This window comes from Stegastes partitus, unplaced genomic scaffold (assembly GCF_000690725.1).
Source record: "Stegastes partitus isolate 25-593 unplaced genomic scaffold, Stegastes_partitus-1.0.2 Scaffold1762, whole genome shotgun sequence".
Lineage (NCBI taxonomy): Eukaryota > Metazoa > Chordata > Actinopteri > Pomacentridae > Stegastes > Stegastes partitus.
The window spans coordinates 1,945-24,577 of record NW_007579493.1 but is presented as its reverse complement, the minus strand read 5'-3'; the positions used below and the strand labels follow the sequence as shown (position 1 = coordinate 24,577).

General features: G+C 39.5%; 1 protein-coding gene across 1 annotated transcript in view; it reads left to right on the top strand.

The window, feature by feature from the left end:
• Positions 1–22,501, top strand: part of LOC103372465 (receptor-type tyrosine-protein phosphatase zeta-like) — a 99,919-nt gene extending 77,418 nt beyond the window's left edge. The window contains exons 13-30 of the mRNA XM_008302120.1: positions 551–689; positions 4,064–4,152; positions 5,276–5,361; positions 6,648–6,668; positions 8,395–8,491; positions 10,133–10,215; positions 11,919–12,053; positions 12,453–12,587; positions 14,099–14,262; positions 14,381–14,516; positions 15,361–15,507; positions 16,317–16,410; positions 16,577–16,650; positions 17,853–17,969; positions 18,512–18,667; positions 19,582–19,724; positions 19,820–19,955; positions 21,561–22,501. Coding sequence (XP_008300342.1) covers positions 551–689; positions 4,064–4,152; positions 5,276–5,361; positions 6,648–6,668; positions 8,395–8,491; positions 10,133–10,215; positions 11,919–12,053; positions 12,453–12,587; positions 14,099–14,262; positions 14,381–14,516; positions 15,361–15,507; positions 16,317–16,410; positions 16,577–16,650; positions 17,853–17,969; positions 18,512–18,667; positions 19,582–19,724; positions 19,820–19,955; positions 21,561–21,704 — 2,096 coding nt within the window. The 3' untranslated portion in view covers positions 21,705–22,501. The remainder of the gene's footprint in view (positions 1–550; positions 690–4,063; positions 4,153–5,275; positions 5,362–6,647; positions 6,669–8,394; positions 8,492–10,132; positions 10,216–11,918; positions 12,054–12,452; positions 12,588–14,098; positions 14,263–14,380; positions 14,517–15,360; positions 15,508–16,316; positions 16,411–16,576; positions 16,651–17,852; positions 17,970–18,511; positions 18,668–19,581; positions 19,725–19,819; positions 19,956–21,560) is intronic.
• The last annotated feature ends 132 nt before the right edge of the window (positions 22,502–22,633 follow it).

The following is a 22,633-nucleotide window of genomic DNA, read 5'->3' as shown; positions in this document are numbered from 1 at the left end:
CTTAAAGAACTTACTGTGCATGTGCTGTCTAACATATCCCATCTGTTGACAGGTTCCATTTTGATTAAATAATCTCTGCATTTTGTCATTGTGGTGGATATCCTGAAGTTAGTTGTGACACTGTGTTACCAGTAAGAGTGGATGAGTGGAGTTGTAAGCATACAAGAAGAGATGTGTTCAAACTGTTAACTAGAAGTAAATAGTTGAAAGGGCTTAAGTAATAAGTAAAGGTTAAAATCGTTAGACTAGAGTCGTGGATGAGCAGCTGACATCATGTAGAACTACTATATTTCCAATGTAGACATAAAATAATAGATGTATGGTTTGCACAGCCTAATGAAGAAATGAGGTAATTACTGTAGTTCAAAGTACTGATTGTTGTGTCTTTGCTGACCAATGTTAAGTATTTGAATTCCTACAACCACAGCAGCTCTTCTTCTGAGAGGCACGGTACCATTGAAGCTCCAGAGTGCAGCAGGCGATGCCTCCGACTTTCTCTCCCGTTCTGCGGCGGCTGTAATTTCTCCCCGTCTTTGTTCTTCCTCTCCAGATGCCAGCAACAGCAGCCACGAGTCAAGGGTTGGCTCGTTCATGGACAAAGAGGGGAAGGCTGTGATTCCTTTGGCTGTCATCTCCACCCTCACCGTCCTCGGCCTGATCGTCCTCATTGGTATTCTTGTGTACTGGAGGTCAGTACAGTAAACAACATTAGATAACAGTTGCACATTCAGACGCAGAGAAACACTGTCTTCCGATTGTTATCCTTAATGCACCTCATATACAGCAAGATGTTTTTTTTTTTAGCTCTTTAGTACTGGTGGTTTAGTCACAATCTAAGAGAACTACATCAGAAATTGGGGTGATATCACTGATATCTCAGGCTGGCTATGAATCTACCATACACAGTGTTCACAAGAAGGAGGAGGCCTGAGCAAGTGTGGTGTGTTTTTATTCTATAGGAGGAGCATTCATGTGTCATAATATCACAATGTTGTTGTTAGAATTATTTAAAAATGAACAACAGGTGGATATTTGGCATTTGAACATCATTTCAAACTACGACAGCCCACCAAACGTCACCCATAACACTTCTCATTTTTGGCCCCACAGAGAGGTTGTGTGTGTTTTTCAAGCTCTATGTTATGATTTGTTCTTTCACACCGTAAATTTATGTCAAAAATGACATTTATGCTTATTTAAGAAACGTCTAAATCCCACCCTTTTCTCATTACACGTCAAAACCATCCTGCACATGTGTTTTAAAATCTATTTAATATCCCTGAAAATGATAACACGTTTAGCCTTGATCTCCTCCTTCAAGTCAAACCTGGAACAGTCCTGCAGCAGCATCCTGTTTTTTAATCATAGCTCTCTGTTTGCATGCACACAAACACACACAGCTCACCTCCTCATCTCCAGCCCTTGCCCTCCAACCCCATCATATCTCATGTATGAGGAGGGAGGTAGTCAAGTGGAGACCTCAGCCAGAAGACTTTCATATTCGTCTGGGAAGCTTAATATCTTTGAACATGGGCTCAGTCCTGATCCTATATTGTGTGTGTTTTTATTTGTGTGCGTGTGCATGTGCGCGCCCGCCGACAGCCCTTTAGCAAACAATACCTCCTGTGTGGACTGAATGAAGCCTTTCAGCTGTTGTTGCCACTCACTTTTGACAGCAGAGTGTTGATTTGTTTCCGATGACCTTGAGAGATGCTGATTTTCATCCTTTATTGCATTTATTGGGACGTATGAAAATGCCGGATTTGGAGAGAAGAACATTTTCTTTCGAGAAGAGTTAAATGTTTAATTTTTTTTAATGCTCATTCAGGGCATATGCCTGAAAGTTTCTTTTTCTTCTCATACGAAAAACATATCTTGAAAACCCTGCTGCTGCAGACCGTGAAATAACCAACTTCAAAAATCCGATCAAAGACACGCTGTCAAACGCAGTGTAAACACTTTCGGTCAGATTTTTTGACAGACTGTACATTTCTCATCTGCCGTGCTCAAGACCCAACATATTGTTCTTGTTTTGCGCTCCGCTTGTTGTTGTATCTCCAAGATTGAGCAGTGCTAAGCTGGTAATAATCTGATGAGCAGGGGGATTAATCGTCAGTGAAGGATGTACCTTGGCTGCAGCGCTCCCAGGATCCACTCAGCCGAGTGCGTCCACAGAGGGGCGGCAGATAGAAAAGGACATCCGCTGGATTATGTCAGACAGAAGGAATCGTGTCAGCGTCTTGTAGGGCGAGCGGCAGGAGGCCAAACCGCACTAATCCTGCTGCTGTTGTGTCCTTTTTTTTTTTGCACTCCCTCGGGACAACACTGTGCTCATTTGGAAACTGCTGCTGTGCATTTGAGGTCAAGCAGTTTGAAGGGATCTTGGGTGACTTTATAAGTCAACAACAAGCTCAGAGATGTGTTAACAAATTACCATGTAGGAAAACAAGTTTTTAAAGTCATCTGTTCAAACTTTATTTCTGCCGCAGCTTCTCTACTGGAGTCCAGGAGCAAATACAATCTGACAAACAGATTTAACAGCAAGCATGGTTACGAACAGAGACAGTAGGCAGAGATGCTCACTACTCTGAACACAGGTTAACAACACAAAAGCAGAAACGTGTTTTAAACTATCTGGGCACCTGATGACAGGATGTATCAGACTGTGTGTAACCCTAACCCTGTTTGTTAATGGCCAGCGGCTGTTTTCTTCATTCGGGCTGAACTTTTTTGCTGAGCTTCTTACACATCACATCATTATAATCAGATTAGGTCGTCTCAGGCTCACTAGACAAACAAGTAAAACACACTAAGGCAGCCAATGAATGGCAGAAGAATTACAGAACATCTTAAGCCACTAATTTTTAACCAATGTTTCTCAGCTACAGCATCAGATACCATCTGTCAGAAGATCAATTTTACAGTTATTTCTATCATGACTTTTGAACTTTTGATCAAACACAACTCAAATCCAATCAGGTTTTTTTTATGAAGCATGTTGACAACACTTTGAGTTGAGCAAATCAGACTGACGGCAACAACAATATGTGTAACAAGCTAGACAGGACAAGAGTTGTGAAACCCAATCAAACTGTATGCAATAGTAAAACAAAAACAGAACATCAACTTGTAAGATTAAGTTCAAAAATAAATATTCCATATATGGTAGGAGCACTGGGAACGGTGTATCACGGTATAGTAAGACTACTTTAAAGGGGAAAGCTGCCAAATTTAAATCAGGTACATTGTTGTTGTTTTTTTACGTGGAGTCTCGAAACATCTTGATCGTACCTCTTATGGCTTCTTCTGCTGGTTGAGCTACAAAGATGTGTGCTCATGTCTAAAACCAAAATAAGCATTTTAGAAACAAATCACTTATATACTTGTGTTCTTAAATAGAAATGTAAAAGCTAAGCAGCAACAGAAAGATTGACAAAGAAAAACATTTACAGTAAAAATGAGCGTACGTAATGGAAATGATCTTTTTTCAGGTATACAAGGTAAATGCTGAACAGGTCTGAGCAACTATAGAAGTAGAAATCCAGTACGCAGTTGGCATAAAAAACCAGAAAGACCCGTTGTGTTTGTGTCTTTAATCTCAAAGCTCAACCCTCATTCTGTGTCTGTGTGTGTTTTTTTTGTCACTGATAATCCTTGATGCCCACTTTTGGCTGAGACAACACAGGTTCATCAGAGGCGGTCTCATCCCTTTTAAAAACTTGTCAAGGATTAGCAGAACATTTTTTTCCCATGTTTATGGGAAGATTACCATGTATTCTCCCAAATCTGGGCTAACACCGAATCACATGAAAACAAAGGCGTCTTCTGCCTGTCTCATTCAGCGCTGTGTTGTTGGTTTGCTCAAATATGGTATTTTCTCTTCTTCTTTGTATATTTTTATTATTATTATTATTTATTTACTATTTTAGTTTTGTTATACTTTTAGATACTTTCAAATGATACACTTCTGACTTAGTATTTTATACATTTTTAGTCCATAGTGTTCATAAAAAAAGGGCCATTTTATCAAAATATCCTTAAGCTGAGATGTGTTCTTCTGCAGGACCTGTTTCCAGACGGCTCACTTTTACATTGACGACAGCTCGTCTCCCAGAGTCATCACAGCACCATCCAGTGCTGCATTAGCATCTGGTAACACACACACACACACACACACACACACATACACACACGTCTGGACTTGTTTTTTTAATGATAGAACACAGTCAAAAAACTAAGAAAGACATTTGAATCCATTTGTCCTCACTATCAAAAAATATCTTTTTTCAAAATTGCCCCCACCTTCACCTTAATCACTTTCCAGAAATGTAACTAAATACCACCACCTTTATTTTATTTATTTATTTTTTTTTACAAATGTCCCCATTTTCTGAAACTGCCCTCATTCTCTTAAAATGTCTTACATTTTCCAAAATGTCTGTATTCTCCCAAAATGCTCGCTCCATAATTTCCTCACTGACAAATGCAATATTCAAGTTTCCCTTAATGTGACAAGCCTCCAGGAGTGTCCTCGTTTTGTTTAAATATTTCTACGTCTCTAAAATGTCTCGAGTTCCCGAAAATGTCTTCATTTTTGACAAATGTCTCCATCATTGAAAATGTCTTCTCCTTCAAAAAACTTTCTGCTGTACTTAGATTTTAATGCCATACATCTTTTTTTTAATAAACAAAATCACTCTTTAAAAATGTCTTTAATTCACAAAAATAGCTGCAAATCCCTCCCTTCACATATCAATGTCTACACATTCCAAAAATAGCCTCTCTTCCCACTCGTTTCCTTTCTAAAATCAGTATCCTCACTTTGTTTAAACTCACTTCCCTAAATTGACCTTAAAATGTACAGTTTATAAGAATTCCCACACTTTCTAAAACTGCCTTCGATTTCAGCAAAGACCTTGCTTAATCAAAAATGTCCTCAGTCTATATTTTCTACAAATGCCGTAACTTTTCAAAGTGGCCTGACTTCCCCATGCTGTCTTCAATTTCCCAAAATGACTCAAATTTACAAAAGTGCCCTTTCTAAAATGTTCTATGTGTCCTCACTTCTCTCATCACATTCAGAACATTTCAAATATTTAAATGAAATGTCTTAAAGAACTGTTATCACTGTCAAGATCAAAAATTACAATTTATTCTCTTGAACAACAAAAGGACACATCTTAACATATTTGTTAGTTTCATCCACCACACACAGATGTTGAGTGTTTTTCTTGAGCAAATTGTTCAGTTTTGGGTTTTTTTTTCTATCTTCCAGATGAGCAAACGGCTTTTCCAGTGAAGGACTTTGTCAAACATGTCACTAAACTTCACGACACTCAGGGCTTCCAACGAGAGTTTGAGGTATAGAATATTTCTCTGTTGGTGGTTTTGAGTGTAGTCATGTTGTCTGCACGCTGCATGCTGATGATGTCACATGGACTGGCTCGGTGCAGGGCTGCAACATCACATGACCTTGTGATCATAATTGATCCATAATATGGTAAAAAAAAAACATAATGATAATGGTAATTATAGTCTGCACAGTTTTTATTCTCACATGTGCAACCTGATACGATAACATGTAATTATGTGATATAATGTGTTGGAGAGTGACTGTTGCGGTCCTGCTCGTCACTTCATAATGAGCCTCTATTCATTGTTGTGAGCGGTGCGTCAGTTGTCTTTTACCTGTTGACCTTCAGCAGAACAGTCAGTCACTTGAATGAATCAAAGCTCCAGTTTTTGTTCTGAAGCTGCCACTAAAGGAAAAATCGACACAAAGGCATTGAGACTATGAGGGAGGTTATTATGTTTTGCTTTTTTTTTTTTTTTTTTGCTGAAAAATATGATCTGCTATTGACCAAGATGAGGACAGTCATAGTGTTTCCTTGTCAGACTGCGGTGAAGATAGGACAGTGGCTTTTATTTAAAATCGATTTGATGTACAAAAATCACACGATGTGAAACAACTAGCAGTTTCTTTTCATAGTTTCTTGACGTACCTCATCTGTGTGCCACGGTGTGTAAAAATGTACTTAAGTATACAAAGTACAGAGTGACTAAAGAGCAGAGGAGACCAAGAAGAAAACTCTCCAGAAGTATTTTCCTCATTTTACAAAAAAATAAAATAAAAAAGAACCAACCAAAGTAAATGCACAGACAGGCTTCAACTAATGAGTAGAAAAAGTATTTCAGCAGGTACAGGTTCAGTGTAAATAATAACCAAATCAAAATGGATAGAAGGAAGGTAAGTTAGGAGGAAAATAGAATTAAGGCTTTAAGGGAAACAAAAGTAAAGAAACTGTTTAAGTAACGTACATATCCCCAGTTCTCTGAGTAGTGTAGTTGACTGTAGGACATAAATGACATGAAAGCTGTGAATCAGAGCAAATAGAAAAGGAAAAAAATGAAAGGAAACGTTTTTTTTGTAAGGGTTTGATGATTTTGAATCTTTTAAATGTTCCTCTTCATTTGGGTTGATTTCCCCTTTGTAGTGGCAGTCGCATGTATCTGTGCTGTGAGATGACATTATGTTTTTTTAGTGTGTGTGTTGTCTTGTAATTTGTATTTTTGCACCTCTTTGGATAACTGTGTTGTCACGGAAACGTCCTGGCTGCCTGCTGCTTCCTCCTCACCCTCGTCATTAGATACTGAAGGAGAGCTACGAGGTAAGACGCCGTCCCCCCGACCTCGTCTTTACTCACTTACGGATGCTGCTGCTGCACGCTCCGTAGCTGTGTGTTTGTCTTGTCTCGTGATGCAAAGTGTTTCTGTTAATGTTGACGTAGATGCACAAAGCATGTTGTCAGTTTGAATCCAGTCATAGAGGCCAGAATGACACCTGTTCATTACAAAGTTCCTCACCCAGCAATAAACAGCTCTGGCTTCTTGAAGATAATATGTACATAAAACTCGTTTTCAGGTTCTGCCTTTGACAAACAGTAAACTTTCATTTTTTAGAAACATTTGTAATCCAACGATGACATAACTGTGGCGTACAGAGGGAACATTTTCTGGACTGCTGAGGATGTTGTGCTGCAGTACCACACATGACCTCTGGGGCTAGTTTGGACTATCTGCTTCACTTTACTGTTTACCAGTGTCAGAAGTGCATTTCATTTATAAATAAAAACAAGTATTAATCAGATTTTCTCTCATAATTATGCCTTACTATCTCATATTACAACTTTTGAGAACTACATTCGTGACTCGATAATCCGACAGTAAATGTAAAACTTACTTTTATGTTGGATAGCAAGGCTGTCGGATTGTCAAGATGGAGGTCGAGATACAAGGAGGGCTTGATGCTTGAAGGGTCATTTGTTGTTGATATTTATTATTTACAGTTTTCATAATAACTAGCGTATTGTTGGAACACTACGCATCGCTGGCACACCAGTGCACTTGTGCACGGGCCTGTCGGTTTACATCAAAGGTAAATACGTTCATACAGCAGGCTGAAGTGACCCAAATCTGATTTTTTTTTGCCCCTATGTGACCTGTATCTGGTCTTTTCATGACAGTCTGAACAACACTGATGAATATCCAAATATTCGGCGTGGTCGGGGGGCCACTTCAACCCCGGGGAGCACTCTGACAGGGTGGAAGTGGCCGGAACGCACAGGCAGTACTTGGCTGCTGATGTCAGTTTAGTTAGCGGTCACACTTCTGTTTCCACCATCCGTGATTACTTCCGTAAACACCGAGCATGCTCGCTGTGTGTGACGTCGTGTCCTCTTCTGTGCATGCAGGACACCTTTGGGTCGTATGACATTCACACAGTAGATCACATACAAGTTGTGTTTAATTGGAAATGTGAACCAACTCACAAAAAAATTGGATTTCACAAAAAAATCTGAATTGACCATTAAATAGAACATAGCCAATCTGTCGGATTGTTCAGTCAGATAATACTCTGTTATCCTTATTTGTAACATAAAATGTCATGTCGGAGTCAGAATTCAAGGCTGTCGGTATGTTCAGGCTATTTTTTATGGGTTCTGTTCATTTTTCCTAAAAACCTGTCGGATAGCAAGGTTTTCGGATTGTTAAGGGTCGGATTATCGAGTCACGACTGTTCCTCAAAACTATGTAAGCCACTTCTTGTACTGAAAAAACTGTCTTTTGTAGCAATGATGCTTAAATTCCTCAGAGTAAAGTATGTGTAAAAGGTTGGTGGTATTGCTACTAGGATCATATATGAAACAGAACGGAAATTTAACATAAGACACCCAGCATTACTTTGCAGGTAATTCCTGATCTTGTGTGTAAACTAAACTTAAATACAGTAGAAAGCATCTAAACTAAACTGAAGCATGAAGCTGGTTTGAACCACTTGTCTTTGAAGGGGTTAAGCTTTACCCCCTGTGTGTGTGTGTGTGTGTGTGTTTCTAGGAAGTGCAGGTGTGCACCGTGGACCTTGGGATGACCACTGACAGCTCCAACCATCCTGACAACAAGACTAAGAACAGATACAGCAACATCTTAGCCTGTGAGAGGATGTTTTACATAAAGTTTTACATCTTTACACAACAGTAATATGGGCACAGCCATAGTATTTGCAAATTAAATCACTGTTCTGATGTATTTAATGACCGGTTTAGTGGTATTTTTTATATTTCACTTCCTTCATCACCATGAACTCATACTGTAGTTTATTTAGATTCCTACGTATATTGTCCAGCTGGATTATACTCACTGGTTAAACTGTAACTAAAAATAGTGCCCAACAAATACACCATCACAAATATGGTGTGCCGAATGTCAAAATTCAGTCACACTTTTCTAGCTGATATATTTTGAATATTTCGCTCACTTTTCTCACATTTGAGGTGGAAATTAAATGGTGAATCTAAATATAAATATAAATGCTAAATCTAAATCTAAATGTTAAATTTAAATGTGTCGCCAAGTGTAAAGCTAAATATTTAGAAAATATACAAATAGCCGACGCCTCTCAGCGCGCACAGACCCGCCCACACATCTGACCGCCCGTGCCGTGGATGCTGAGGTGAAGTGAAGGGAAGACCAAAACATGGCTGGTTCTCTCCAATTAGAAGAGATTGAACGGGCGATTATGCAGGTGAAAAGTTAAAGTTTTAACTAAGTAACTTCCTGTTAACGATGTGAACGGTACCGGCGGAAGTGCACCTTGGAGTGCAGCACGCACACCTGCCATAACAGCCCATTCAAACTCTCCTAATTGGAGAGAACCGGCCATGTTTTGGTCTTCCCTTGACTTCACCTCAGCATCCACGGCACGGGCAGTCAGATGTGTGGGCGGGTCTGTGCGCGCTGAGAGGCGTGGCCTATTTGCATATTTTCTAAATATTTAGCTTTACACTTGGCGACACATTTAGATTTAACATTTAGATTTAAGATTTAGATTTAGATTTAGCATTTAGATTCACCGTTTAATTTCCACCTCAAGTGTGAAGAAAATGAGCTAAATGTGAGAAAAGTATTCAAAATATATCAGCTAGAAAAGTGTGACTGAATTTTGACATTCAGCACCCCATACACAAATCAGCATACTCCATTACTCTGTATTTCATGCACACAGGATAACTAAAGTTGGTGTTTTACTCAAATTCACTGACATTATTCATGGATATGACATTAGTAGGCTAACACATAATCACTATTGAGCCTATCAAAAGACAGCAAAATGTTTCTTACAGCATGTTGCCATGCACGACATCCACCTTGACATCCTGTCATGTTTCACTCTTCTGATGTATTTGAGCATAATTTCTCTGTAAATGGGTCTCCATGCTGTGCAGCAACAGCCTCTGAAATTTCACACAAACTTCAATTTTACCTGCCAACACAGCCTCCATAATTCTCCAGCAGGAACAATGGTGGAGAATTTGCTGTGAAAGTTTAGTTTTGCAAAGTGCCAACATGGCAGATTCACACAGAATTAAAACCACAGACGGCCTCTGCAGTTAACACACATTATTAGAGTTCCCTATGTAACACTTGTCTCATGTAGAGCTCCAAAGACCAACACTGTTTTTGTACCAGGCTGTAAAACAACACCACACTTATCTTTTATGTCACTGTAAAACTGAAGTGTTTTTTATATCGATCTGATCACTTGTTGCTCTGCTTTTTTGTCTTTAAATCTCAGATGACCACAGCCGGGTGCGTCTCTCACCGCACGCTGACAAAGATGGAAAAACGACAGATTACATCAATGCAAACTACGTTGATGTAAGAAGCTTTTACTTGAATTTCTAAGCTGCATACAAACTGAGGCCTTCATCTTCACCCCGAGGCTCATTTCTGCATATTCAGTCTGTCGAACACACAGTCGAAACTTTTTTATTTTATTTTTTATTCTCAGAGCCACTCCACGTTTCCCTCTTGTCCTCCTAAACCAAAGTCACTGCACCCTGCTGCATATTTCTAAACCTATTCATGAGACATGCTGTTGTTAGCAGGGACCTGCATGGCTCTCCATTATGCTTGTCGCTGCACCATTAAAATCTCATTTCCAGCGTCTTGTTGTTTTGTGAAAGGCAGAGGCAACACAAAAAGCCTCTGCGGCAGTCATGGCCTCTCTGGAGAGCTGACGTACAGGTTACAAAGTTGGTAATAGCACGTTGAGGATCTCTCCAGCTCACACTTTTGTCTGCGTCTCGCGCTGTGAAGGCAACTTCACTCTGTCAGTCATCTGAAGGTTATCAAACTATTAAAGTAAGTGATTGAATGGTGCCCTCTGCTGAGAACATGTGACTCTTTCCTGCGCTGGCCTTAACTAAACTGACTCGTTAGATTTCGGTCCACTCTTAACTTTTGAGTCAAAAACTTTATTGTCCTTGATGAGTTTTGTTTGATTCGCAATTTATTCACAAATGTGTGCACCTTCACAGCAGCCTGCCAGTCTTTTTGTCCCTTTACCTTGTGTTTCACTCCCAAAAATATCCTGAATAAGGATTGTCAGATTGTAAGTGTGACTGTGGGGCACCTAAGTGTGCTTATTTTCCAAACAGTGAGCTCTTAGAAAACTTAACATTTAAAAATATAATAATTTAGATAAAATAGGAAACGACAACAAAACAAATCCACATCTTTATATTTAAAATCCTGTGGGTGTGTGGTGTGCAGTGAGACTAGCTTCTTTTTCTTTTTGTTAATTTAATAAACAAACATGTAAATTGATGTTTATTTTAGGGAACTAATCTCCCTCCTAGTAGTTGTGGCTAACTTGTTTAAAACAGCTGCCTTCTACATCTAGCAGGCACAGAGCAACAACATGATCCTTTTGGAATTGTTTGTGTTGACCTAAAGTCCAGCATTCATTCTGCTTCTGGCTTTGGTTTTGGTCTCCACCTACTCCTGAGATATACATCCGATTCTCCAGCTACTACATGTGCACTTCAAATGAAGAAGTACTTTTGGATTTGAATCATATCAGGGATTAAAATTCAGGATATGAAACCCTCTTTCTTGCCCACATGAGCAGCAGAGCTACATCTTCTGAGTGGATTAAGATGAAATTCTGTATAGACAGTCATCGTTTAGGGCCACCAGTATCTTTGGATGTTCCCCTCTGGTTGGATCTCAGTGATTTCGGTGACGTTGCCTCCAGCGTCACCATGTTGTTGATGTTTGTAGATTTTAGTGTCATGTCTCTACAGCTATTCAAGAATGTATTCAGAAGATGAACTGCAATAATTTTGGTGACCTTTACTAGCATCTGGCATCATTATCAAATCAACACTTTAATTTCTCTACTAGGTTGTTTTATGACCAAATACTTCAGCATCTAAGCCACTAAGTCACTGAAATTCTATCTATGAAACTTCAGCATGTCGTCACTGTGAGCAGATATTAGCATTTAGTTTAAAGGAAAATTCTGGTTTATTTCAGCGTAGTTTTTGAAGCTGATGTAGCTGATGTGTGTTTCTCAGGGTTTTAAGAAGCAGCGGTCGTACATTGCTGCTCAGGGCCCTCTGAGGTCGAGCACCGAAGACTTCTGGAGGATGATCTGGGAGCAGAACGTCGGCGTCATCGTCATGATCACAAATTTGGTGGAGAAAGGACGAGTGAGTGATCTGAAGTTCAATCCCAGAGTCTGACATTACATTTACGTTTGGAAATGGAAATATTGCTGAAAATGTATCATATGTAACAAATCAGTTGAATATGATCTCTCACAAGAAGCATTTTTTGGAATATTTTGCACAGGAAAAAAAAAATCTGTGAAAAATATACCGAAACCTATAAATTAAAATCCTGCCTTTTATTTGTGATACAGTGTGTTTGATTTCCTAAACCCAAAAGTACAGAGACTGACCTTTTTACATTTGAATTTAAAGATGTTTTTTTTTTTTTTCTCTGCACATGGACTGAAGACAATAATCTGATTTGCATTTTAATCATAATTCTATCACTTCTATGACAGAAATATGTAATTCTTACGTGACATGTGTGGATCTCCTCAGAGAAAGTGTGATCAGTACTGGCCAGTGGAGGTGCAGGAGGAGTTTGGCAGCTTCCTGGTGACGGTGAAGAGCAGCAGAGTTCTTGCCTACTACACCCAGAGGACCTTCACTGTCAGGAACACTCACAGCAAAAAGGTCAGCCGCAGCAGTTGGCTTCAAGTGCTCTCAGAAATGTTCGCATTTATGAGCTGAGTGCACTTTCCTGGCCAACCAAACTGATCAACCCAGAAAACCTGCAGCCATGTCACCATCTAAGAGGAATGCACGGTCGTCCTCAAATGTATTCATCCCCTTCCATTAAAGAAAAGGCAAAATAATCACTCAAATAACTAGAAACTGAAAAAAGTGATAATAAATAAAAATGTACTAAATTATAATTTAGTGAAATAAGACATTACTTTTGAATTGTGGTTGAAAAGAATAATTCAAAAAAACTGTCCCAGACAAATTAGAGCACTTTGCTGATGAGCAGCGGACCAAAGAACCTGTCAACAGGTGCAGGAGTCTGACTGAGAGTCACAGAAAACATTTGATTGCAGTGATTGGCTTCAAGGGTTGTTTGATAAAATGTCTGCATTTCACTGGAGGTGGGGTTGCACTGGTTCTTCCTCTTCTGCTCTGCTGGAGGGAGCCAGCATTTATCAGTGCACGAGCTACAGAAATTTTCACTATAGTCATCCTTAATGGAGTGGTCGGCAATTTGCTGGACTATTCTAAAGGCTTCCCTAATCTTTGCTGCACTTGCAGTCTCCAAAATACGACAAAATGATAAGTGTTATTCACACAAACTACAACTAATCTACACAAGACTGTCTCTTTTTTAAAAAAAAATGAATGCCCAATAAAATAAAGGAGAAAAAAATGCACTAATTTACAACTGAAATTTATTAACCAATTACATGCCTTGAGTCAGAAATATACTTCACGGTGCATAACATCCACTTCATTGGACACATGATTAATTGTAATTTACTGCTTATAAAATGTTCAGAAATAAAATAATGATGTTATTACTTGGATGTTACTTTATATCTTCAAATATATATTTACCTCTAGGGTTCTTCTTGTATAGAAGGACTGACAGGAGGTCAACACTGCTGTAGGCCAGCTTGGATTTAGAGAAAATTCCCTTGCAGTTACAATGACTGACCACTGAATAAACCTCAATGGAGGGATGCAGTCCAGAGCACTCTACTGGCTGATACGTAGTTCCACCATAGAAACCATTGCATTTAGGAGAAAATGACTTTTGAATAGCTGTCCACTGCAGTGACCACTATGCGTCAGAGGGTTAAAGAGCCTACAAGTTCCCAGAAGTGAAAAATAGCCGATTGTTAATAAATCTGTTATTCCATGCATCAAAAGTTACTCATTCTGGTTTTAAAAATAGTCAGAATGTGAATTAAACATATAGACCATAATAAAGAAAAGTGAAAATGTCATAGAAAACTGTAGCAAATTGGAAAAATTCTCAGATGAATTCTAAAAATGACATAGTTCCATCTCTTCTATGTCTGTGTTACATATCTGTATGGAAGACGTTTTGTCCTGTGTCACAACAAAATGACCACCAATGACAGTGAGTTGCTGTAAATTTTCTCCTATTATTGACTGTTTTGGTCTCGTTTGGTCTCGTCCACTAGCAGGGCTCCCAGAAGGGGCGGGCCAATGAGCGGACGGTGACACAGTTCCATTACACCCAGTGGCCTGACATGGGCGTCCCAGAGTTCGCTCTGCCGCTGCTCAGTTTCGTCCGCAAGTCTTCCAAAACCAAGACAGACGACATGGGGCCGGTGGTGGTGCACTGCAGGTGAGAACAACTGACTGAGCATGATGACATGAGTTGAAGCTTTGCTTTCATTTTAATCCTCACTTCAGTAAACTCAGGATTAATGTCAGTTTGTTTTTCTTTGTTTGTTTCTATGCAGTGCTGGTGTTGGCCGGACAGGAACATACATCGTCTTGGACAGCATGCTGAAGCAGATGAGAGATGAAGGCACCATCAACATCACAGGCTTCCTTAAACACATCCGCACACAGAGAAACTACTTGGTTCAAACAGAGGTCAGAAGTCAACCTTCTCTCTACCCATACACGTCCTCTGACCTTTCCTGTAGCACCTCTGTGAGGCTGACATTTATGACTTTGCATGAAATGTTTTGATGAATCGATTGCCATAATTAGTGATCCCATAACTTTTTTAAGGTTAAATGATCTAATACTAGAAACGTAATGAGTTTCCCATTAACCTCCACTGCACTTTGTATTTTGAAGGAAACTCCTGTGCTTAATGCGAAAAAAGAACATGACTTAAGGGTATTCAAGCAACTGAAATCAGCAGATTTGACAGGAAGATATGACTGTGTGTCATCTGCATAGAAACAAAATGACACATTATGATTACTGATTATGTGGTCAAGGCATTAAACTGGAAAAAAGGTGAGAGGCAGAGTTGGACACTTTAATTAAAGGGCATTTCTCAGCAAAACGTGGTAACTCCTTATTGTCTTTAGAGAGACAGGAAATACATTGATGTTAGCTATATGTGGCAACTCAGACACACTTAGAGTCAATTCAACAGAAAAGTGCCAAGAAGCAGCAATATATTCAGAGATAATTGCTACATGTTAAACAGTAGTTGTAATACAGACATAAACATACATATGTAACATAGACATTTAAGAAAAAGAAAAGCTTTTCAACTTTTGAATCTTATATAATTGTATACAAATAACAAAATTACTACTGACAGACTTTTCAAGATAACAGAAAAAGGGAAGTGAGCTGAGGGAGGGACAACATGAGGATTTGTTTTTCTACTTAAACAATAGTTAGTCCTGCTGCGCTGCGACTCTGTCAGTACCACTGAAAAAGCTAAATGAGGAATTTAAACACCACCCCTTTGCAGGAACAGTTTGTTTTTATCCACGATGCCTTGGTGGAAGCCTTCTTGTCTGGAGACACAGAGGTGGTGGCGGCTCACCTACACAGATACGTTGATGAGCTGCTGACCCCGGGGCCTGCTGGGAGGACGCGCCTCGACAAACAGTTCAAGGTCAGCACTGAATTTTACTGTTTAATATCACAACTACCCTATTGTGAAATCAATATAATTGTTGGCCACACAAACAGGAAATGGTGTACGCCCCAAACGTCCACGGTGTCTGCTATGACAAACATTGGGGATGTGAACTTACAGGTTAATACCCAAGTAAAGGACGAACTTGCGAACCAGTAAACCACCTCTCTCCACTAGCTGCACCTCCACACACCCTCCCACAGCTTACCTACAACTCTACTCAACCACTGTAGAACTATGTGACACAATGGCAAGTTGTAATTTTAGAGTAATTTTGCCATACATGTTAGAACTGGGTCTGCAAGGTGGCTCAGTGGTTAGCACCGTTGCCTCGCAGCTAGAAGATCCCAGTTAGGGCGAGTGGGATCTTTCTGCGTGGAAATTGCATGTTCTTCCTGTGCAGTGTGGGTTCTCTCCGGGTTCTCCGACTTCCTCCCACCGTCCCCTGCCTTCACCCTAAGTCAACTGGGATGGACTCCAGTCCCCCGCGACACTAGTGAGGATTAAGCGGTGTATAGATAATGGATGGATGGATGGATGTTAGAACTGGAAACTGATTCTGAAGAATAATGATACAGAAAGTCCCACCCTGCATGGTGACAGGATTGGTTCCTCAGTTTTGTTACATACAAAACCCTGGTAGTCTAAATCATTGTTTTTCAGACTGTCATTGATGTGCTGCATCTTCGTACTTTAGCTGTATTATACACACATTCACAGCTCGACACAACAATTCAGTGCTGATTTTTATTTAGTCCTTAACAGATGTTTGATCTTTTCCACAGCTGGTTTGTCACTCCGGAGTGAAGCAGTTTGACTACTCCGTAGCTCTGGAGGACTGTAACCGCAACAAGAACAGAAGCTGCTCTGCAATACCTGGTGAGTGCAACACAGTCATCAGCTCTGGAGCTAATGCATGTACAGGACAAAAAGTCAGTTAGACTGTTTATACTTCAAGTTTTAGCCTGTTCAGCTACAGTTTGCTGGAGCCAGACAAGGCTATGACAGAAAGTGTTGATGTATATTATATGATTTTGTTTTGCAGGTGAGAGGTCACGAGTGCGTCTGTCCACAGCAGCAGGGGAAACGTCTGACTACATTAATGCATCATACATCGCTGTAAGAACAATCTGATCAACCAAAGCTGTTCTGGTTTACATCTGTTTGACTTACAACTCTTTCTGTTGCTCTGAATGCACTTCAACATGTTGGATAAGTAAGAAGCCTGGTCACTTTTATCTAAAAATCAGTAGCAAGGTCAGACCCTGTAACACTTCTGTATCACCTTTGACATATGAATGCTGTCAGACAAGCACAAAGGCTGCAACAGCACACTGTGAACAATGCAGAAAGGGAAAGATGCTTGCTCCACCCTCTAATATCTAACGTTTAAGATCGTGAGATTTTACTCTTATTAGATCAGTCTTTAAAAGAAGTTTTGGGCACAAAATATTTTGTGGTATTAAAAAACCCTTGTAAAGGCACACGAATAATCTTTCTCTCCCCAAGTTTTCCTCATGCTCACAACAGCCAAATGGGAGTCCTGATCAGTGTGAATAGGAGGACTAGCTAAGCAACCAATACTTATTCTCACAAACATTTAGGCACATCAAATAATGTTTTTACCCTCTGAAGCAGTTTCTGGGTGTCGAGTGCAGTTTTTGCTCACTGTGGGCTCATTTGTCGCTGCAATATAAAGTGCAGCGTCTCTATGGAAACAGCACAACCATGACTAGAAGTATGCGAGAAAATGAATTCCAGAAATCATAAGAGTTGAATTTGATCATTTATTTAAAAAATCTGGAATCAACATGTCAAACATTTTCCAAATGTCCACAGGTAATACTGGAAGGAATGGTGTTTTTACCTCCTCTAACCAGTTTAAGTTGGACAAGGACTGTCAGAAAATTGAAAATCTGAGGATTTGTAAAATTTGTAACAGTTGCTGGCTCTGACAAATGATGTAACCTTGACAATTCTTTTGAAGATAGCATGCATTTCAAAACCCACCAGCAGGTTTTAGGGTTCACAGGGTTAACAAAAAAAAAAAAACTCACTATGACAATACTTTGACCTCTTGTGGACCAGGTGCCAAATATGGCACAGGCACTGTGGGTCTTTCCATAAGCATTCATGTCACAGTAAGGCTGTAAGGAACATTAAAATAAAAGACAAGTGAACCGTCTAAATGACCTTATCGTAGCAGATAGATAAAGAAGCCAGCTTTTTAAAATAGCTTCCTTGTCTGAAAGGGAATTTAAGTTATTTAATTTTATTAATGAATCATCCTTCTGATCTAAGTCATGGTTTTGTTCCTGCAGGGCTACAGGCAGAGCAGCGAGTTCATCATTACCCAAAATCCTCTGCCTGGCACCATAAAGGACTTTTGGAGGATGATATGGGACCACAATGCCCAGGTCATCGTATCACTCCCTGGGGTAAGGAGCTCAAACATTATTGTCTGAATTTGTTGAGTAATCCCTTCCATGCTGTGTGAAAATAATTTGCGCATGTAGCCTCTTACACGAAATACACATTTTAGTTTGTCTTAACTGGAAAGGAATAGCTTAACATAGTGGGAAACCCTTATTTTGTTGTTGTTTTTAAGAGTGAAATGTTGAGATTGAGGGGCTGCAAGGTGGCTCGGTGGTTAGCACCGTCGCCTCGAAGCTAGAAGACCGCCGGTGAGGACACCCGGGATTTCTCTAAAGAATTTCCACTGAAGCTGGATCAGCCTGTAATGTGATTTTCCACTTTCATTTTGAGTATGATTCCAAATCCAGACCTCCATGGGATAATCATTTTGATTTACATTGATAATGAGTTTCATTGTTTCATATCTCTGTCAGAGACAAAGCAGAATACTCTCCAGACTGTTACTTTAACAAATAAACTGTTTACTATAACTTGTTTGTTTGTTTTTAAATCAGAAAACTCATGAAGTGTGATCTAACTGTCAGCTGACTTCTTGTCTTCTTAGATGGAGGAGGAGGCAGAGCTCTGCATCTTCTGGCCACGCAAAGGGCAGCCAATCAGCTATGAGACGTTCACTGTCACTCAGAGGAGCGAGACCCACGTCTGTCTGTCCAACGAGGACATGCTGGTGGTCCACGACTACGTACTAGAAGCCACACAGGTTAATGCATCTTGGAACATAACAGTGTTGTGGAAATTTTCTATGATCTACATAAAGTCCAGTAGTCCGAGTTGTCTTTGTCTTGTTTTATTCAAAGCTTTGAAGGTACAGGTCGTACAGAATGCAAGCAGTCTGCAGGAGAGTACAGATGAGTGCAGGCAGCATAGTATTCTTATACATGTACAGGCGTGGTCTTTACTTCAACGGTAGTGTAACAATCCCATGCTGGAAAACAACAGCTGGGTGTACAGGGTGTACTCATTCACAGACATTAGAAGACTAAACACGCTGGATCAGGCATCAAAAGTCTAAACACATGGGATGCACAACTTCTTCTTCCCATGTACAGCCACTAGTGTTTACCTAGATGTTATGGGAACACATTTTGGGCCTGTAACCTTTCCACTCAGCTTTAATAAAACTTAGATGAAACTTAGAGAAACTTGCTTTGACATTCTTCATGCAGATGCAGTATTTTTCCATTACAACAGAACACGTCAAAGAATTATCACAATAAGTGATGGTATGAAATCTACAGGGTCAGTTCATGCAAGTTCTAAATGAGACGTCAATCTCTGAGGTTTGTCCTGCTCTACAGAAAACGGACAGTTAACATGTTCAACACCCTCTGAAAATTAAGCCTGTTGGTTTTTTTAAGCTTAAGGTTTATTTATATGAATGTCTTCATACAATTTCTTATTGATCTGTTTTTGTAGACATGTCTTCTGTCTCCGCAATGGTGCAGTGGAGTTTATTCAACGCAATGCATTCAAACTACTTTTTAAACCTGGAATCAATAGCAGTCATAGTAATAGTCAATAGTTCATATCATGTGAGAGTTACCAGACAAAAAGTTCAACCCCCACTTGTAAATGTTGTTTACTGACACCTCCTACTTATCCTAATCTCGACAGGATGACTATGTTCTGGAGGTGAAACACTTCCACGCCCCCCGCTGGCCAAACCCAGACAGCCCCATTAGCAACACCTTCGAGCTCCTCAACTTGGTGAAGAAAGAGAGTGCCACTAAGGATGGCCCTACTGTGGTCCACGATGAGTAAGACTCCCACTGTCTCATCAGCACTGCCAGTAGAATCGCATCATTTGGTATGATTCTTGATGATCAGGACTTGTTTGATATTTTTTTTCCAGTGTGGGCGGAGTCACAGCAGGAACATTCTGTGCTCTGTCGTCTCTGACTCACCAGCTGGACACCGAAGGGTCAGTCGACGTCTTTCAAGTGGCCAAACTGACAAACCTTATGAGACCAGGAACCTTCAGCGACATCGTAAGGCTTTAGTCTGTCTCACAGTATGCTAACGATAACGTACTGTCCGTTACACACTTTGTGTAACTTATACAATTTATGCGCAAAGGATAATCTCAACTTTTTTCAACCTGGGTCTTATTTTCATAGGTTTTTCAGTAGAAGATAACATTGTATTCAACATGACCAAGAAAAGGCCTTTGAGTTGGCCTTATGTCCCACTGTGGTCTCCCTAACAAAAGAACACATATGCTCACAGTACTCGTAGTTTGCATTACCTTATTAATATGCAGATTTATGCAGCAAGGCGCATCAAACTTTAATCAGATCATCTACTTCATATGGGACACCCGTGGTGTGAGTATGCAGGCTATTGTGTGTCTTCTTCGTTATCATGTTCACAAAAAATTTGCAACAGACAGCTTGAAGACATTGTCTAAAACATCATGTACCACCGTGGTGAGATATTAAACAAAAAAAACACACAAAGAAAAGTATGTACTCAAAGCAACAGGTTAGATAAACTGATTTGAGGGGGGGGGGGAACTAAAACTGTAAATATCCACTTCAGTTTACAGACCCAAATCTGTAGAAATGACATGACAATGAAAATGTTATTATTTTAAATCAGTAGAAATAAGAGCTTATTGGAAGTGGAGAATTTTTTTTTTTTCTTTTGGGGGAGGGTGGTTGCTTATTTCGGAAATTGTCACGTTAAAAGTGAAAACTTTCAACCTGTTTTTAAAGAAGCAGGACCGATATTGTTGCCATGGATACAGCGTTGCCCTGTTTTATGTTGGAAAATGGAGTGCATGGAACAAGCTATTGCCAGTTTCTTTTTGCCATGTACTATTGGATGTACTGAAACCTTTATGCTTCATAATCAAGATCAAGAATGGGAGTGTGCCTCAGGATCTCCTAATTACAATGGCTATAATTAGTTCAGCCCATTTCTATACAACACACAATTACAGGCTAAAAAAACAATGCCTAGTTTGAAGAACACAGTAGAACGCACTTTATCAATGTACTGATGCCAGAAAACTTCAGAACTTTAGAATCATTGTGAAGATTTCTTCAGTTTTCAAGTAAATCTGTTCTGTTTCTTGCGAAAAGTTTACATCTGTTAACACAAAGACTTTTATATTTACCATTTTCCAAAGTACTTGATATTCAAGCTCATATTCATTACAGTTAATCTAGTTGCTCTTTCACCCCGTCAAGCTCAGAACCCTTAATGTTTTCTAAGAATCACAAGACTAGATTGGCAATATCTTTTGTAAATAAAATACACTTTTGTAGAAGACATAGTTACAACATTATAATCTGAGGTTTATGTGCAAGAGTATTGCTGTCGTATGGTTTTTATGCTTTGGTTTTATAAGTAATTGCTTGGATTCCAGGGTGTGCTGAACAGAGGGAGTTTCAATGTGACTCAAACTTCCTGTATTGTTACTCGTCTCCTGAATGGCTGCATTTAGTTACTCAATTCCAATGATTTGCTTCAGTAACCAAGAGTCTTTTGTTATCTTGTACTCTTGACTTGGTTGAAATCCTGTATCTGTAAAGTGAGACATTATCAGAGTAATACCAGAATACTTCATCAGATCTGTCGGTGTGTTTCAGGAGCAGTATCAGTTCCTGTACAAAGCCATGCTGAGTCTCATTGGGACACAAGAAGACGAGAAAACACTCCAGTCTTCTGATAACAACGGAACCATCGTAGTGGGAACCGCCAGCACCGCAGAGAGCCTTGAATCTCTGGTGTAACTGCCCAAAAAAAACCACAAAGAACTTTTACACATGAGCAACAACGTTTTGTCCTTCCTCTTCAACCACCAACAAAACTTCACCCGATGCCAGACTCACGCTACAGATCCTCAGTAAACACCTTTCAGGACTCTGTGTGTTGTAGTCTGAGGCTGGCCTGTTTCTTCTTCTTCGCTGGATTTGGACTCTTTATGGTTTTGTAATGTGTGCCTTTTTGTATTCTTCATCCTGTACTTCTAACTTTGATACAAACTGTAGACTAACTGTTCACTGTTCTAATGTTGTTACTGAGACCTTTCACTCTACTAACCTTTCCTAAACCTTTGTATTTATTGGCACTGAGCCAAATGGGGGAAAAAAAAGGGAAAAGCTGCATCTTTTTACATCAAATGATATTTTGTTAGCTTGTCTTTTATAGAGCTCCTGCACTGAACTCTTCTCTGTACATACCATCGCAACAGTAGCAGCAGTATGCTAATGAAGTTAAATATAAAATAAGGGCCTGGAATAATAAAATAATAATAATAATCTAATGTAAATAATATTATAGTAATCACCTCGATGGACCAAATTTCTATTTATACTTTTAGATTTTTATATTTTACCATTTTTAGTGCATTCAATTGTTACGATTTAATTCTAATTGCTTAGCTGGAGAACATTAATGCTTTTATACTCTGGATTTTGTAACAGACTTAATGTGATGCATGGGGTACTGACATGTTTGTTTTTTTAGCTGGACATGAAACATTGCTGGATTATTAGATAGGGGATTAAAGAAGTGAAAGAACACCAAAGAAAGAGCCTCTTGGACTATTTGTTACTACTGCTTTATATATTCTGCTGTGAAGGTGCAACAATATATTCTCAGAGACATACACCTGTATTTTATTTGTGATATCTCAGGCTGTTGGTTAGATTTTGGTGTA